This window comes from Polypterus senegalus, chromosome 11 (genome assembly GCF_016835505.1).
Source record: "Polypterus senegalus isolate Bchr_013 chromosome 11, ASM1683550v1, whole genome shotgun sequence".
NCBI lineage: Eukaryota > Metazoa > Chordata > Cladistia > Polypteriformes > Polypteridae > Polypterus > Polypterus senegalus.
The window spans coordinates 90,041,734-90,061,868 of record NC_053164.1 but is presented as its reverse complement, the minus strand read 5'-3'; the positions used below and the strand labels follow the sequence as shown (position 1 = coordinate 90,061,868).

Genomic DNA, 20,135 nt, shown 5'->3' with positions numbered 1-20,135 from the left:
AAATGACAACTTGAAAGCTGCCAACAGAAGATGAGTTAGCCATATCAAATCAAAAATCAAATTAAATTTTGTCCCATACAAATTATACATACAGTTAAACTGTATCGCAATGCTTAGTTGCTGAACTCGAATGACTGTGTCTTTAAGAAGAATATAAAGGACAATAACAATAATACATGACTTTATAAATATCAAAAACCATTAACAGAATTATAAATATGTTATAAATAATAACTAAATACCTTAATAAATTAAAGTAAGAGAGTTAAGAATAGGGTAGCGCTGCCTCGCAGTTAGGAGACCCGGGTTCGCTACCCAGGTTTGTTTCCCAGGACCTCCCTGCATGGAGTTTGCATGCAGGTTAGGTGCACTGGTGATCCTAAATTGTCCCTAGTGTGTGCTTGGTGTGTTTGTGTGTGCCCTGCGGTGCGCTGGCGGCCTACCCAGGGTTTGTTTCCTGCTTTACGCCCTGTGACCCTGTGGGTAAGATATAGCAGGTTGGATAATGGATGGAGTTAAGAACAGGGCATCTTTTAATTCTAGAGACTTTCTTTATTCAACATGTGAGTGGACTGCAGGAAAAAACTCCTCCTCTATGTCTTTGAACAAGTGTTTAGGCTGTGGTTGCGTTTATGTGACCACAGCAATAAAAGAGGCCATTGTTGGGATGGCTGGTGTAATGGATAGTTTTATTTGTCCTGGTCCAACATCACTTGGTATAGATGTCTTGGAAATTTGAGGGTGCGCACTCAGCGGTGTGTTCAGTTGTCTGCACCGTTCTCTGCAGAGCTTTGCAGTTCTGCTGTGTGCTTCTCCCAAACCAGGGGACAAAACAGATTAACCAATGTACATGGAATGACTAGTAAAAACTGCCGCAAATAACTACAAATACAAATATATGGCTATCAACCATATTTTACTGGTGTATGTCATCATTAAGGTAAACCTATTTCAGTTTAGCTGATATTTTGGTTAAAGGTCATTTATGTTGGTTTCCTCAGTGTGGCTCTCTATTTTATTGTCTCCTGCCAATGTGGCTCTTGTGGAAAAAAAATAAAACTGTCAGAACCACTGAGTCAAGACACTGCACTATACATCACAATATGTTTAGGTCATACCAGGAACTCACTGTAGTAACCTCTGGAATTCACTTAAACTTCTTGTCCTCCAATTCCAACATTTGTCCCATTGTGAATTACACAAAGTTAAATTTAAAAATTAATATAAGTAACACTTTTTAGTAGATAAAATGTTTTATTTCAATACCTAAACATAGAATTGCAAAGAAACACAGCATTTTGTTAGTCATGTTATGCAAAGAAGTAAAGGCTATGCTTGGCCAACTTCAAGACAGGTGACACTGTGTTTTCTTCACATTTGAATGACTCATTTATATATACATATTTAGCCACATTTTGCATGGTAATAATTATTTCAGATTGTTTTAATTAGCTTAATTACATTTTTACATGCAGTGTATGATTATCTGTGCATTTCACATTAGCAGATACCATTCTATATGTGTGAGTTTGAGTTTGAAAGTATTGCTGGTAGAATGCAAAGCCACACTGACTAGAACATCTACCTTACTTACCGTTTCACATTTGAAGTAATTCACAGAGGTCTCGTCCAGTGTAAAGAATCTTCTCTTCCAGTTTTTTCTCTGTGAACCATATTTAAGAGTGGTTAGTTTCTGAAAGTCTTTATGATATCAAACACATTTCAACATCTAATGTTTCACAGCCCTTACTATTCAATATTGACATTAACCAGAAAGACTGCTTTATATTTCCATAATAAGAAACAGCAAAAATGGTGCAAAGCCTTATTTAACAGTTCTCTAGTTGAAACATATGTAATCAGAATATAAGTTTAATGTCACTGTGCTCTGTACAAAAATTATTTTATAAATCCACTCACATGTACAGGCCAGGCCAAAGTTAGCACACAGGCTCTCAGCATTTAGAATTGCTGGGCCAAGCACAAGACAAGATAGACAAAGACAGCTAGAGGAATATATGGTCAGCCTAAAGACAAGTGTATACTAAATTATTTTGTCTTATGTTAAAAGTCAGCACAAAATCTTCTTTCCTTGTTTGGAAATGGACTATTTGCCAACATGGGGGCCTGCATGTGGAGAAACCAGTATAAAAGACTTGGACAGCAGCTAAATGCTTTGAAGCCGACGGACGGATGGGTGATATCGTCATCCGTCCTGAAAACCCTTCCACCGCAGCAACAAAAAATGGCAGACTGTATAGATCAAGATCCCACCTTAGTATGTCTTGCTATGGCTTCCCGTCTGTAATGCTGTGTAAATCGTCATTAAAGAAAGCTATTATTTTCTCTTATGTGATTTTTACCACCATATCACTATGGGAGAGGTATCGCCTTTTCATATATCTATATAGTTTTCAGTTACTTAAAACGCAGCAATTACAAAAGAACTTGTTCCAACTAGGTAGCTATCACTCCCTAAAGGAACAACATACTGAAAGGCATTCAACTTATTCCTATAGTGCCTCCCGTGTTGTGTAAGGTCATTACTGTCACATGTACAGAGCACAGAGAAATTCTTATTGGTAAGTGCTGATAAACATGCAGTATGCTCCCATTCTCTGGTGTGAATATACACCAGAGTCTTGCCCCCAAACATGCTGTCTTCATTACCTGAAATAGCTGCGTATAATGACTACTCCACTGCCTCTCATAAATTGTTTCACTCATAGTTGCTACCACAATGTCAGTTTCTTCCTAGTCTACATACACTTGTGTGGCCATTTTAGGTGCTTTACTCAAATAGAGCAAGTATGTTACACTTCAGAATGGTTTTCTTTATGTAGATATTGATTAATGTGTACTGTCTGTCAGCTTTCATATTGAATCACTTGGCAGTAGCAAACAAAGCAGCTACCTGAAAGCAGACACTTTCAAAGTTTGTTACAGATACACTCACCACATTCCCCTGTTTAACACAGTATCCACTTTTGATGACACCAGGTCGGCTAGGACTAGAGAAAGGGATGTGGCTCTGACAGCGTTTAAGGCCAGTATGGACTGGTAAAGGTTCTCGTCCCTCTGCCTCCTCATCTTCATTCTATGGGCAAAAACACACACATGAGGTTTATTTCCTGCGTCATGCACTGTGTGAGTTCCAAGACGTGCTCCCATCATCCACCTATGAACACCAATACATGTATTACTGAATAAATATAAATTTACTAAATTAACAAAACTTATCACTCGTAATTAATTTTCTTGGCGAATATATTCTCCTTCAGGATAAAGACATGCGGTTAAATGGATTTTAAATTACAAATGTCTGCATTATGGTGGACTGATCGGATGTGCCACATGTTCTTATCCTGCAGAGGAAAACCCTATATGGAAACTGGATTGACCGATTAATGTTTGGCACATTTTGTTAATTTGATGACGAAGCTTGGCATGGTGGGGGTCACTCATTAATGTATTCCTTTTCTATGGAAATGATTTGTTTACTTTGTTTTTGTGGGTCAGAGCCTGTCCCAGCAATATTGGGCACAAGGGAGAAACCAGTCTAGGATAGGGGTCTAGACCATTTAGACAGAGTAACACTAACACACACTGATTTTGATTTTTTATTAATCTAATTTGTGTATCCTTTGTGGTGAATGGTTGAACCTCACAACCATTGTGTCTGTGCTAGAATTGGAATATAGAATAGAAGAGGTATGAGGCTTCAGTGGGCTAAATCATTATCTAATGAATCAATTGAAACATCTGTATCAATATTTTTCCACAAAAAATAGCATAGGAGCCACTGTCTAACCCAATACTAATGGATCATAAGTGTACAACATAGACACACATCACTATAATTTATGCCACCTGAAAGCATGTCTTCAGACTGTTTGGGACAATATACTTGGACAATATCTTAACCATATTCTATCTAAACCATACAATGAACTGGATTTCAGTTTGGATTAGGACAATTCAACGTATTGTTGTACATTATAGTACAAATGAATAATAGTTGTTGTTAGTACTATTAGTACAATGACAATAAAATATACAGTATGTTAGAACAATTGAGCAGACACAAATTTATTAACAAGAATATATAAATAATAAGAATATAAAGAATAATATATAAATAATAAGAATAATAAATAAATAAGTAATAATAAATACATAAATAAATAAATAAGAATAATAAATAGATAATAAAAATATAAAGAATATATAAATAATAAAAAGGTGTCATTTTGCTTGGCTTTTCTCTAAATAAAAAACAGCAGTAAGCACTGTGAGTTACCTAGTAGACTGGCAAGTTAAATACAGAGATACTAGAGACTTATTTTGGTTTTAATCCCAGTCAAAGAAAATGTGTTTTGCACATATATGTTATGACATTGATTCAATCTTCTTACAGAAACATGACATTAAAAAAGATAAGAGAGTAATATTTATCTTTGCTACTTTTTTTTGTATTGTTGTAGGACTACCATACACCCCCTTCCTCCCACCACCCTGCACCTATGTCGGTATGTATGACTGCAGGTAATGAATACTAGTACCATGTACTGACATGTGGCAAGGCGTTGTGAAATGTGTAATTTGAAACTTTTAAATAAAATTTTATTTCTAAAACCTTTTTAAAGGTAGTATATAAATACGGTACTGGATGTGTACATAATTCTTTAAGTTCACACTTTAATTTTTTACATTATTGTTTCATAATGTACAAAAAAAAACCAAAAAAACATGAAAATACCACCGGACCATAGCATTGCCTGATGCAATCGCCTTGTTGCCAGCCCTGGATGCGACAATATTTTTTCAACTCACAGGCCTAGTTAAAATATAATTAAAAATCTTTTTCAAGTCCATCATAGTTATCAATACATCAGTTCTTCAATTTCCAGTCCTATCTATTCTAACACAGGGTTGTGGGGACCTGGAGCCTATCCAAGCAGCACTGGACTTAATACAAAAACAAAATGTAGACTGAACCCTAGTCCACTGCTGGACACTCTCACTAATATGGGGCTAATTTAGAGATACCAACCAAGTTAACTTTTAAGTCTTTAGAATATGGAAAGAAACTAGATTACTTACACAAAACCCATGCAGGCATGAGAAGAATATACACATTCTATTCACACGGTGCCTGGGATGGGATTTGAACTAAGAAATCTTCAACAGTGTGACAGTAGCAGTAATCTCTGCATCACCATGCCACAGAATTTGAATACACTACTAACATATACCAAACAAGTTTATTCTGCTTCTGTGTATCTCCAGAAGCAGAATTAAAAAACTTTAAATTTGGGGTTAAAACAACCACATGTGTATGTGCCAGGTAATTTTCAAATCAAAAATCAAATCATGTAAATAGGTTTTTTTAGGGTTAGTAAGGAAGTGGTATGCCATTGTGATTGACATGTGGGTAACTAAAAGTCCTCAGTTATGCAGGTCACTCTGCAAATCTATAGACCTCTACCACAACAATCTGCTCACTTTCTCTGTGCCCCCAGCTTTGCAGCACTGCAATCTGTCACATCAGTGGCTTTCAGCAGGTAGCACATAGCACTGAGGATGGTTAATCAGAAACCATCTTCAAACACTCTCTGTTGAAATGATGATAGTGATATGTAAAGCATTTGGAAGAGGAATTTGTCCAACATCTGGGCCACAGATTTCTAATATGCACAACATACTGTAAGAAGACATCAATTCATGTTAAAAGCCAGAAAGGAGTTTTGCAAGGATCCCACAAATCTGTAAAACCATCACAATGGCTTCTCACTGGTTATGTCCAACAGGGCGACTATGCTCAGTCACATTTATTGGTAAGGGGTAAACAAAATCACATTTGGGTCTTAATGTATCCTCTTATGTTTAAAATATATGTATGCTTTTTAGAAAGAGATGAGAGCAAGCAAAGATGCTGTTAACTGTGAAAATAAAAATGACAATGAAGATAATACATTTGAAAAGTTAGAGGTAAGAAAAAATAACTTTTTATTCACTGGGATAATAAAAAATATGATCATTTATCATACAATATAAACTAGAAATTGGAGTTCTGCAGAGGAAGGGGGAAGTGTTTTGTGAGCAAAATAGGAAAACAATAAAAGAAAATGAATGCATGAATAGTTTTGAGTAATGAACCATACTTTTGCAAAGCTACAGGTGACTATGAACAAAGCACAGGAGGAGGAGAAAGTCTAAAGAGACTTTCATCGAGCGAATGCCTCCATCCATTCATCTTTTCACCCATTTCTTTCCAAAGTCAGGTCATAAGGAGCCACACTTTATTCTGACAACACAGTATGAAAGGTGGGAAGTAATAGGGACACAATTACTCACACCACACAAATTTAGAGTCACCATTTCACCAAATATTCATGCTTTTAAGACGTCAGATGGATTCAGTCCAGGACTTGTGCAGGAGCTAAGAGCACAGGCAGCAGCTGAAGATGATGATAGAAAGAAGTTCTAATGATTACATCCAAACAAGAAGATCAAAAATAAAGGGAAAAAAACTAAAAAAAGCTAAAAAAATAATACTTAAAATGTATTTCTTAATTACACCAAACAAAAAAGTTCTTAAAAACAGACAAAAAAAGAAATAAAATCATAAATACACGTTTGACATACTCAAAAATAGAAACAGCAATGTCAAAGAAACTTTGAGAATGAAATGAAATCTTAAGTAATAAAAATCAGTTAATATACCTATAGTGAATTTGTGTTTGACATCAGCTGATGCAGTTTTTCTAATTTTTTGACTTTCTTGAAGATGTTTTTCTTAGTGTTTCTAAATGTTATTGTTCTGACAATCATATCAGCACCATCTTTGTTGATCACTCATCACAAACACCAGTATTTGTAATTGTAACTAATGCCCTTGGCTGTAGTGTTTACAATGAAGCAGTTTCCAATCTTATGGTCAAACTTCATCATAAAACATCACGTCATCACATCATTGAAAACGGTGGTGTGCACTATTCTGTATTTATTTATTTTCTACTTAGTGTACTGGATCCTAAGCCTCTGAGAGGATTTAAGTACTAGGACATTTCTATGATTTTAACTTTGATTTAGATTTTTTGGCTCTGATGATTGGTCTATTTGTTTCTTTATCTTTTAGACAAATTATTGCCCTGACTTTAATTCTCCATTATGTGCTTTCCAACTCCTGGTCATTTTAGAAGTGTTCTTTATTAACTTTGAATCCATAACTAAGCCAGAGGGACAATCCAAATCTATAAACTTAAATCAAACTGGTATTTAAAAAAACAAACAAACAGACTTAAAATGACAAGAACTAAGAGTTAAAAACTAGCACAAAAGTTGGTCCAAAGAAAATGGCCTTTATTCTTGTTGTTGCCACAGTGAGGGTTTTAAATAGTTCTCGCAGTTAACTGTAGCTCTAATGACCATAGAACCTTAGAGTCCTAATTCAATACAAGGCCCCGCTCCTGCAGAAACAGAAAATAGACAGGATTAGGGATTAGGGATGCTGTGTTACTGCTGGGGTTTATTGCCTGGCTTGTGTTTATTTTCCTTTATATTTTTGCTTTTTAGGTATTTTTACTGTTTTCATGTTAATATTGTCAGGTTTATTTATTGCTAAATGTTAATGTACTATCTCTTTAAATGTTTGTCCATAACTTATATTTTGTGACATAACCGCTGCTGTGCTCAACCCCTCTGTCTTTATATTCAGGTCAGATAGAATGATCCAGCACAGGATCATTAAGTTTGTGTAGTTTGTGAATGTTGCTTTTTCTTTGGATTTACTGTTCTTTTGTGATTTATTTTTTTCTGTCAATGGATCTTGCTTTCAGATTGTGTATTGGACTTATTTGCCTCAGGTTGCCTTTTTTGTGCATTTTTTTCATATTTTTCCATTTTTTCTTAACACTAGAATTCAGATTTATAAAGAGTCATGTTTGTGTGATCTCTTTCACCCAAGAGAGTTTAATTTATTTAAGAACCTTGATTGTATTTTGAACTTTTAAAGCCAGTTCCACAATTTGGGCCTAAACAGGCCATAACTTACAGGTATTAGTTAGGAACAGGTCTGTCTTGCAACTCATTTTGGAGGCCTCGCAACCTCATTTGCCATGCCTGAAACTTCTTTCACAACATGGAAAGGATGAAAAACCCAAAATAAAACATAAAACTTGACAAAGGAAAGAAAGAAGGGAAACTTTCTGCAAAACTACTGGTGCTACAATACAGTAGCATCGCACTTACTGGATTAATTGGTGTGTGAACCACCACACCTCCGACAATTTCTGTCTTGTAGGCCACTTGCTGCTTCTTTGGTTGAGATGACACGGCAACTGCTTTCACTTCTGTGCATGCAGGGGTTTGATTTACTTTAGGAACCTGAAAAAGAGCATAGAAAACAACATGAAGAGAAGGAAGCGTTGCATGCTTATCCATAACTGATTCTATGTACTTTTTTAGAACACACATTATGGCTTATTTTGCCCTGTTCCTGAACCCAACTCACCGATACTGTCTTTAGTGTTAGTAGTGAGACATGAGCATTGGGCTGGGAAATATGGCGAAAAAATAAAACCCTGATTTTTCAAAAACGACAATTAACAATTAAATATTTAAATACTTTATCATAACACTTTGAACTAATCTTGGGGAAAACAGCCACATTTTGCAAACTGAAAACACAATTGTAAATTTCCTTGAAATTCAAATATATATTTTTATTGTCAATGAGAAAAGATGCAAACTAAGACTTTTCTGTGCTTTTTTGTGTACAGTAATTTGTTTTTAAAAATTTGCAGCTCTTGTTCTTCTTCACTGTAGTTACCACAAGGCCTTTCACATTACTTACAGGGACCCACCCCCTTAAGTTTTCCTTATAACGTTTTGCTTTATTGCAGCCCTTTCTGCTGTTCCCCATATGTTCCTCATACCTTACTTTTTTTGATAAATGTTTTCTTAAATGGAATGTTTAGCTTGCAGAGTACATAAGTCGGCTTCTTCCCTCTACTATAAATACACTGCATCCACTAAACAGTATCATCTCCAGACAGAGGAGCAGCTTCAGCGACAGACTGCTGTCACTATCCTGCTCCACTGACAGACTGAGGAGATCGTTCCTCCGCCACACTGTGCGACTCTTCAATTCCACCCTGAGGGGTAAACGTTAATATTATACAAAATTATTGTCTATTTTACCTGCATTTTTATCACTCTTTAATTTAATATTGCGTTTTATCAGTATGCTGCTGCTGGAGTATGTGAATTTCCCCTTGGGATTAATAAAGTATCCATCCATCTATCCATCTATCTATCTACAGGTAGGGCTAGCCCTAACAATCTTAGGTACCATAGGCAAGGCTTTGCCATGTGGCCCTGACAAGAAAAAATGTTTTGTGATATTTACATATTTCATCAAGTTAGTCTACCTTTGAAGTATGGCTGAAAAGAAGCTATAAAGCAGATGTCCAAAGAAGGCAATGGCACCTTTTAGCTTCTGATTGCATCTGCTACCACTAAATTTATATTGTATGCAGCACACTGCACAAAGAAAACTCTTGGGCTTTTTTGCAACAGTCTGGCCTATACACCTTTGTGCCGCCTGCCTCCATGTCAACACCATTGTCATTCTTCATGATTGCTCTCTGCAAAAGGAATATTCAAGTCTGTCCAGGGCAACAGAAGACAAAATTTCTCTTACTGTCACTGTAGCTGGAAGGAATCCCATCAAGTTCTCTTTAATCCAGGATACTTCCTCTAGTATGGCAATTCTTATAATTATTGTCATTTGTTTCTCATTGCTAACATCAGGTGTGCAATTTAAAATAATGTAGTTATATTTCGACTGCTTGATGTCACTCACTATAAGCTCAATTGCCTTGCCACTCTCAATGTGTTCTGTATGTTCATTAATGCCTTTGAAGCAAACATTGATGATCAGACTCATAGAAGAGGGAATGCAAAAAGCCAGCTACTACAGAAAATGCAACAGATTTTACTTATATGACATGGGAAATTATCTTTTTTGTATTATTTTATTTCTTTTTTTTTAATGAGAAACAAGCATTAACAGTCCTAACCCTGTTTTGTTTATCACATGCAATGAGTCATCTCTCGTGGGGATTTCCAGTTGATTATTTAGTTAAATAATTTGCAGACCAGTTCTCTTTTGTGCAAAGTGAAATGCTGCTTTTCGTATGGAATATTCTGTGGTTTAGAGAAATCACTCATGTGGAGTTCAGCTCTGTTATAGCATGTCTTTATTTGAAAACAGCAGTGTCAGATCGGGGGGAGCATGAACGTGACTGAGAGAATAAAACAGAATAAGAAAAAACACTAACCTTTACAAGTACCATAAATTTACACCAGCTGTTACAGACTCAAATGAAATGTATGTTTTTATTCTATAATAGTAACAATAAGAGCAGCTCACTATTCAAAACGGTAATTCTAGGAAATGCCCAGAATTGAACCGGTAACCTCTTGATTATGAGTCAGCAGCTCTTCCTGCTGCACCACCCAAACAGTCGTGTCAGTGTGGTACCCTAACCTGATTTTTTTTTCTTCAGTTATATTCTTGAATAAAAGCACACTTGTTTTGTTATGCATGTATCTTTTGTGAAAGTGTTTATTTGATATTTGGACTTCAGTCTTCATACATTATACACTTTATGTCAAAATTTTGTCATTAGTACTATAACGAAAAAAGTTAGTTTTAGGCATGTGTTCAATATTCCTTGCCTCGCATTTCCTGTCATCCTACATTTACATTGATCGTTGTAGACACGGAACACAAATGAAATGCATGTGTTCTAAATAATGATACATGATTTACCTAATACAATTCCAGGCACCTCACACACAGATAAACAGACTTGAGCTGGGAGAACCTTTGTACCCCCCGTGTTAAGCTGCAGCGGTGTATGGGATGGGATAGCAGGCTACTTGCTGCTTGTGCTGATCAACACATTGCAAAAAAAAGATGCTAATGGAGAGGTGAGAAGTAATTTAAAGTGGCCCGGGGTTCGAGTTTTTTTTGTAGGCTTCAGGGATTCTAGTGTTAAACAATCAAATTAATCACCTTGGTAATCTACACACAGTGCAATCTGGTTTGACAAGTAGATAATACAAATGAACATCATGGACCTATTTTTTGCCTGTAATCCATATGTATTTCTTCCCCAAAAATGACATAAGCAAATACATTAAAATACTTGAATAAGCACATATCCCTACTGTCCCAATTGAACCTTAACACTCTTGTCACAAGATGCCAGCTCTTCCCATGTTAATTACTTCTTTTATGTCAATTACACTAGATAGTTGTTAGTCCTATTATAAGAGCAGCATTTAGGTATGAAGTGCACTCCTATCTCAAACTACTCAGTGACTATTTAATCTATTGTGTGTCGGGGCTTGGATTTGAACACAGATCTCTAGAGCTATAAGACTCAAGAGCAAACTAATGGGTTATCTAGCCTGTTTATATCACAGATCACACATTCTGCTTCCAGCCTAACTATAAAATAATCCCTTTCCAAATGGTCACAGTTAAGATAACAAAGTAAAGCTCTAGGGAAATGATGCTTTTAAGTTATTTTATTTAATTCTGGTTTACACTCTCACACAAAAACAAATGAAAGAGTCCTCTGGAACAGCACATTTTTTTTGTGTAGACTCTGTCCATTATCTGTATTCTATTTAATCTGTATTCTATTTAATAGAGCAGGAGTATTTTTGTTGAGCACCATTTGCAGGAAAGTCTGTCCTCTGGTTAACTTCAAACTTCACAGGACATAGCCACTATTTTACAACTTTGGGAAAATTATTTGGTTTGAAGCTCCTTAAATCAGGTAAGAATACATATTCCTGAAAATCAGATACTAAATTAATTAAAAATGCATTTACCTCATCTCTGTTAGTTACAATGAGAAAAGCACTTTGCATTTTTTCTTATATGACCTCATATTTCCCACAAAGTCACAGACCATTTCAATATTTCAGATCAATGTCAGCCTGCTAGAAACTTCTTAACGACTGCATTTTCTAGAAAAACTTTCATTTCCCTCTTGTTTATCCTCCTCAGTTTTCATCACATATAAGATCCAGATTAATTGTTTTTTATTAACTAATTTATTTATTTCTATAGTAAACTAAGTATATTTATATCTTGCCACAAAGAGGGAAGGCCATTAAAGCAACCTTCCTACCTTGAATAATTGCAATAAGGCTGAAATATTAAAAATAAAAAATCTAATTAATAGTAACTAAATACAAGGGATGAGTGGACATGGGGAGAAATCATCACAGTAAATAAACAGCCAGCACAATAAAAAGCCTACAACCTCTCTGAATTTATCTGTGGAAGATATTGATCCCTGACTACCAAGTGAAGCAGCTTGTCCACTTTTCCACCAAAATAGCAACAAGCACTCCCTTTTTCACCTGCCATCTGTCCTTACATAAAGTTATTCGCCAGCAAGTGGGCTTACTTTGAGGGTAACATGGGAGGTAGATAATACTGGGAGATGTATCATGTAAATTATTTTCAATGTAGAAAAATTGTGGCCTTCTAACAGGAATAAAATTATTTCTTTCTCAAAGGCAAAAGATGATGTCAGCGGCTTCACACAAAAGCAAGTTACACAAGCCACGGCAGCACCAGCTCCACTGTTCACAGGAGGAAATTACTCACTGACCTTGCTGCTAAAATAGAATCAGACAGATAAGATTACTTCATGTCTCAGAGCTCATAGAACGTTTCAAGTGCTTTGGCATGAACACACACATACAAACAACAAGAAAGAATTATGTCTTTTCCAGTAAAGAGTCTGCATAACCAGGCAAATAAGGGTATCTGCTTGGTGCCAGTGTATCCCTATATTTCTCCAATGCAACTGACTTCCACACTGACAAGTGGCAGAACTAGATACACAGTGATTTCACTTCTTGGGTCGGGTAATAGACAAATGTACACACAGAAGCTGAAGAGCTTGTTCAACTGCACTGAGCACTATAGCAGAAGCTAGTCTTGGTTGAGACATCAAGGCTAGTCGTTGGGCACACCTATACATACAACCCCACTTGTCGGCAAATATATGGGATGTCAAAATCCATTAGGGCAAGGGGGGAAAGTATGTAGCCAGGACTGTGGAGTTGTAAATGGAGGAGGCGGTTGAAAGCATACGCTGATAGCGCATTGCTGCACTCTCCACACAATGAGCTACCTGGATTGGGACACAAGTGCAGCACGTGATACCTCAGCACCACACTGGAGCAGTGTGAGGTTTTTTGCAGTGGCTGGTGTACCAATCCTTCCACCAACTCCCAAGTTTACCCTGTAAGTTGGAAGCAGTAGTACAAACATGTTTATTATGACTGTTGCACAATAAAAAATAAATATCTGTCAAAAGAAAGCAGGTAGGTTGAACATCTTAAATAACATAATATTTTTTAATATGAAATCTGGAAGCAACTGGTTGTATTGAGTCCTTGGGTTAAACTAGACAATGTAGCATTTTAAAAATTAAAAGATAAATATTCTTCAACATGCTACAGCTTAAACAATATGGTTCACAATTTAGTTTTTCACATTAACTAACATTTTTCCTGAGTTTCAAGAGCCTGAGGCATTTGCATTTAATTGATAAAAAGCAACTCCAGCATCAAGTCAGTTTCTCAGGAAGTCTGCTAACTTGCATAAAAAGCCTGATCAAAGCATGTCACAACAGGCCTGTTGTCACTGATGCAGCTACAGTTTCTTTCTGCAAAGACAGTCAATTATGCTTCATTTGGAAGTCATTCTAACAGATATGCTAATGGTCCTCAACACTTATTTATATATTCAGGCAACTTAACTGGACTTGCACATGGAATCTCTTTAGTACAGTAGCACACAATCAAATCGTTTTTTCTGAGACCTCTATACTTCTCTGCTCAGTAAAAAACATGTAAGTAAAATATGCATTTATAAAATTAAAACAGCCTCTTTTAGTATTGAAAGGTAGGTGAGTATTCAACGTGTTGCAACAGAGATACTGTACATAAATTTGTATTGCAGGTTTCCTAATACTACCTTATCCTGGTATTCCTGGGCGCAAGTCAGTAAACAGACCTAGATGGGACGCCAGTCTCCCACACAGCAAACTCACAAATACATCCACACTCAGTTCTATTGGGACAACTTAGAGGAATCAAATAACCTAACAAGTATGACACTAGGAGGAAACTGGGCAAAACCAAACTTAACAGTGTAACGTGCAGTGAACAAAATAAATCCCCCTTAGATTAAATCATTTCATGTATCTAGGCCTTTGCTAAAACTTTGGACAAGTCTGTAGTTACTTTATGATCCTCAAGTGAGACCACCTTCACTCACTACATTTTTATTATTGTCAAACCAGATTTAAGACTGTTATACAGTGCTTTTCATATCTATCTGTTATGATAAAAAAATGTTGTGAGGATTTTTCAAGTAAGGGAGACAGGTTTTGAGTTAAGGTAGTTAACTCTGATCAAGTTGCATGAGACTGATGACACATGTTAACGTTAATTAGTACACACAAGTAACAATTTCACTGTACACATGCAAATGATGACCCTATAAGCCTACAGAAATGATGTGCTGTCTCCACCACCAAAACAGACATGTATTAAAGGGCTGATGTAACATCTGCATTTCATATGAGAGGACATGTGTGCATCAGTGAGGTTTTTGTCACATAGCCTCTCACTTTGGCACCTAGTGAATCAGTATTATGAGGTGCATTTGTTTGTTTGTAGTTTCAGTTGAATCAACTCTCCAGGACCAAAAAAAATCTCTAGGAACCTGACTCCTGTGCAGTTTTGACTGTGTGAAAGACAGATTGTGAAGATGCAAGATGAAAGCTATAAACTTACTTCCGTTATTAAATGAAAATCACTAAGTGTGCGTGGTAAGAGAAGCAGATACAAGCAACCACCTTTTTTTGGTGCTGTCTGACACACGAACACTTGTATAATTCATACCCCCACACAGCAGGTGTTTCTCGTATGAAACGGAATTAATTATTAATCAGAGGTATGAAAAGAAATGGCTATGCAGAATGGCCTGGGAGACATCAAAGCATGTGGCAACGCAAGCTCAACAAAAGGGCAAAAAATTAATAGTGTACAATTTTTCAGGCCATACTCAAAAAAAAAAAAAAAAAAAGTAGGCAAACAGACTGATAGACTAGATTTCAGTCTATAAACATGATACAGAATTGCAAACTAAAGTAACCTGCAACAAAAATGCCTACATCAGCCTACGTGAACACCATTTGAGTAGTGGGTACATCCTCCTTCCTTTGACGTCAGACTCTACTGATTACCAACGAAAAAAATCAATATATCACACTATGAAAATTACAGAGGAGGCATATATAGGTGCACTCACCTCTAATAATCCTTAATATACTGTACTAACAGAAACAATACCTATATTTCTTGAATGAATGGTGTCGGCCAAATGAAAAGTGTATGTAAGTCCTTGATCATTTGGCAAGCAAGTGCCCTTTAATTGGTTGCTTTTAGGTTTTTCCAGATACTCAGCTCTCTGCACCACAATAATTGGTAGCGAATTAGCATTGTTTTTGGCTTTTTTAAACTCATGTGATTGGACAATTGTCAACACACTATTTCATGTTCATGTCCTTGGGATGATTCTGGTTACAATCTGATCTAAAAAGTAGTATGAGGATACATTTTTCGTCAAGGTTAGTGAAGAGACTCAGTTTAAGCAGAAACTAATGGATACATTTTCTGGCCTGAAGGAAAGGAGGGAAAAATTTATGTTCAAGGAAATATTGGGTATCCTGATCATAAAGACAGAAGAAGATTTAGGTTGGGTGGGTATAGTACATGACAGGTTGGGGAACAAGTTATGTTTTAAGATGTGGAAGGTCTGTGGATCTTACAATATGGATTTGTGCCTAGGTGAGATAAACCGGGATACAAGACTTGAGAAAAATCAGAGGACTAGTTATTGTATGATGTTGATTTATGGAGTACACTGGAAATGGCCATGGATTGTACTTTCTGTTAGCAGAGGCAGAATAAGAACTGGATTGGACTTGTGCTGTGGATGTATTATAGGACAGACGGAAGCCCACGTTATTAAAAGATTATGGAGTTGGGGAATGCAGACATTATGGTGTGGGTTTTCACAGAATGGGGAACTGGGCAAATTGGCAGAGCACTGGGCAATTTAAAGACAGGTGTAGTATAAAATTTGAGTGGCAGGTGTACCTGTTCTATAGGGAATGTTATGGGAAGAACAAGGGGACTGTGGATGTCATAGACTGAAGTTTTCAAGCACAGTTGAAACGGGAAAGCTGGCATCAGATTGGGCAGCATGATGCAAAGGGTATAATACATTTTAGCCTGGATTTGTCCTATGGGTCTGGGTCTATGACAGGCCAAGATGTGAATTTGCATTATTATTTGGACCACAAGAGCCTGTGGAATGACCAGATAGTTAGATATGAAAGGCACTATATGATAAATAGATTAGAAAGGCACTATTTAATAGAACTAGATTTATAGAAAGAGGGGTTTAAACAATTAAAAGGTTGACCAACAAACAGACAGATTAAGAGAAACTGAAGTGAGAAACCTGCCAAAATGCAAAGAACCTACAAATGCTTTCCAATAGTGCAGTGAACATTGCCTGAATATCCAACTTCTTGAGATGGGTTATTCTTGGTTGTAAATAGGATGTCTAGCAGTTTTTCCAGCACTATTAACCTTAGTGCCATAATTCAGACACTAACTATATTGCTAAATGTTATGTACTCAACTTAAAAATGTTACTCTCAATTACAAGCTAACTTCCACTACTGCCAAACAATTCCATATACTGAACGTACCTTCATTTTTTGAGCTGTTTTTGGTAAAAGCATCTGCTGAATAATAATAATAACATTATTATTATTATTATACATCTTGGAGTTATATCCTAACTTTCGGGCAGATGGGGCTCGTTAGCCTTGTAAGGCTACTCATCTAGGAGAAGGAAAACTCTGATCCCAAACCTCCACTGCCTTGTGGCTAGACCCATTTACGGGGAAGGCTAGGGGAGTAAACCCCGAAGACAAATCAGGAGTCGGAGTCCCTAAGGCAGTTTGCTATCTGCTTGTCTCATAGCTTTCTGGCAACTCCTGCGATACCTTGGATGCCAAGATGTATAGGCTATGCCTTTCCCTTGTAAACATCTGATGTGTGGAGAGAGGGGAACTGGTACATGGGCAACATCAGTCTCTCCTCAACATGCTGCCCAGGCTTGCGCCCTGGAGAGGACACTCCAGCTTCGCTATTCAGCGTCGACAAAACACGGAAGGCAGCAGTCTACCGGTTATAAGCCACCTGCTCGATTGACGTAGAGCTGGCGCCAGGGGTTGCCTTCGTCGGTGGGAGAGACTACCATATCTCATTGGACAGCTACCGCCCGCCTCAAACTGGGCAGCCCCCAGTCAATAAGGTGTTGTCTCGTCACAGTCTGTCTGCCCTACTGGGTGCGTAGGGCTCAGGACATTAATATGGCCGACAAGCAGACTGTAAAGTAAGCACCAAGCCAAACAATAAAAACAAAATCAAACTACAAACAGAAAGAACGACACTTGAGAATTGGAACTTGGAACGTAAGAACAATGACACCAGGCCTGTCTGATAGTGTACAGGACATAAGTGATGCTCGCAAAACAGCAGTCATCAATAATGAGCTGGCAAGGCTGCATATTGACATCGCAGCCCTCCAGGAAACACGACTGCCGGACTCTGGAAGCATAAAGGAGAAAGAATACACATTCTTCTGGCAGGGAAAGAAAGATGACGAAGTCAGAGAACATGGTGTGGGCTTTGCAATAAACAACTCTCTATTAGATATGATTGAGCCATGCAAACCGGGCACAGAAAGGATAATGACACTTGCCTTCTCACAAGTACAGGCTACGTAAATCTGATCAATGCCTATGCACCAACCATGCAAGCCAGCACCGAAACTAAAGATCAGTTCTATGAGCTATTAAACAGTGCTGTTGCCGCAGTCCCTTCTTCAGAACACCTCTACCTTTTGGGAGATTTCAATGCCCGGGTCGGCTCTGACCACGAATCCTGGCCAAGTGTGCTAGGTCACCATGGCATAGGGAAAATGAACGAAAATGGCCAGAGATTACTCGAACTCTGCTGCTATCACAGCCTATGTGTGACAAACACCTACTTCCAGAACAAGGCATGTCACAAGACATCATGGAGACACCCAAGATCAAAACATTGGCATCAGCTGGACTTGATCATCACCAGGCGCAAATTTCTGAACAGCATCCACAACACCAGAGCTTACCATAGCGCTGATTGCGATACAGATCACTCCCTCGTTGCCTCAAGGATTAAGTTACGCCCCAAGAGGCTCCACCTCTCCAAAAAGAAATGTCAGCCAAAATCAACACCTGCCGGACCACCGACCTAATCAAGAACAAGGAATTTATAGAACAACTGGGGGAACTGCAGAATTGTGACCAAGAGCCAAATGCAGAGGACAGATGGAACTTACTCCGGAACACCATCTACAGAGCTGCCATCCTGACGTATGGCAAAAAGGAGCACAAGAACACTGACTGGTTCGAGGCCAATGCTGCAGAGCTCGAGCCCGTCATTGGCGCTAAGAGAAGGGCACTGATCAACTATAAACACGACCCAAGTCAGTACAACCTCCAAGACTTGAAGGCTGCCCGAAGAAAAGCCCAACAGACTGCTCGTCGCTGCGCAAACGACTATTGGCTCCAGCTGGCAAGCAGCATTCAGCAAGCGTCAGACACTGGCGACACAAGAAACATGTACGAGGGCATCAAGCAAGCAACAGGCAAACCAATAAAGAAGACTGCACCCTTAAAGTCCAAATCAGGCGAGACCATCACAGACAAAGACAAACAAATGGGAAGGTGGGTGGAGCACTACCTGGAACTGTACTCCAAAGAAAACTCTGTCACTCAGACAGCGATGGACGCCATAGAAGACTTGTCAGTTCTGCAGGAGCTGGACACCGAACCTACCATGGATGAACTCAGCAAAGCCATTGATTGCTTGAAAAGCGGAAAATCACCGGGTGATGATGGTATTCCGACAGAGATTATCAAATGCGGAAAACCAGCTCTTCTCAGACCACTCCATGAGCTCCTCTGTATGTGTTGGAGGGAAGGCAAAGTTCCACAGGACATGCAACGCCAAGATTGTCACTCTGTACAAGAACAAGGGAGACCGCAGCGACTGCAACAACTACAGGGGTATTTCACTGCTGAGCACGGTGGGCAAAGCCTTTGCCCGCGTGATTTTGGAACGCCTTCAGATCCTCGCGAATCGTGTGTATCCCGAGTCACAATGCAGCTTTAGGCCAGAAAGATCCACAGTTGACATGATCTTCTCAGTACGCCAGCTTCAAGAGAAGTGCAGAGAACAGCAGATGCCATTATTCATCGCCTTCATAGATCTGACTAAAGCGTTCGACCTTGTAAGCAGGAGCGGCCTGTTTCGGTTACTAAAGAAGATCGGTTGTCCACCTCAGCTGCTCAGCATTATAACCTCTTTCCACGACAACACGCAGGGAGTGGTCAGTTACGACGGGACAGTTCAGAACCCTTCACAATCAAAAGTGGCGTCAAGCAGGGCTGTGTCCTAGCACCTACTTTATTCAACATTTTCTTCTCAATGCTGCTAAACTTTGCTTTCAAGGGCTCTGCCGAGGTGTTTCCCTACACACTAGGAGTGACGGAAAGCTGCTGAATATGGCCCGGCTAAGAGCAAAGACCAAGATTCGCACTGTCCTTGTCAGGGACATGCTGTTTGCTGATGACGCTGCCCTAATGTCACATACAGAGGAACACCTCCAGCAGCTAATGGACCGCTTTGCCCAGGCATGCAGGGAATTCGGATTGACAATCAGCATCAAGAAGACCAACGTCATGGGTCAAGACATCTCTGCTCCACCCTCTATCACCATCGACAATGAAGTGCTGGAGACCACCGATAAATACATATACCTGGGCTCCACTATTACCAGCAACTTGTCTCTCGACAACGAGATTAACAAGAGGCTCGCCAAAGCAGCCAGCGTCATG

General features: G+C 38.3%; 1 protein-coding gene across 1 annotated transcript in view; it reads right to left on the bottom strand.

Annotated features, from left to right (window-relative positions):
• Nucleotides 1-20,135, bottom strand: part of si:ch211-204d2.4 (uncharacterized protein LOC100003662 homolog) — a 99,905-nt gene that overhangs the window by 34,291 nt on the left and 45,479 nt on the right. Inside the window, exons 6-8 of the mRNA XM_039769242.1 lie at nt 8,254-8,388; nt 2,957-3,097; nt 1,595-1,663 (exon numbers count right to left, since the gene is read on the bottom strand). Coding sequence (XP_039625176.1) covers nt 1,595-1,663; nt 2,957-3,097; nt 8,254-8,388 — 345 coding nt within the window. The remainder of the gene's footprint in view (nt 1-1,594; nt 1,664-2,956; nt 3,098-8,253; nt 8,389-20,135) is intronic.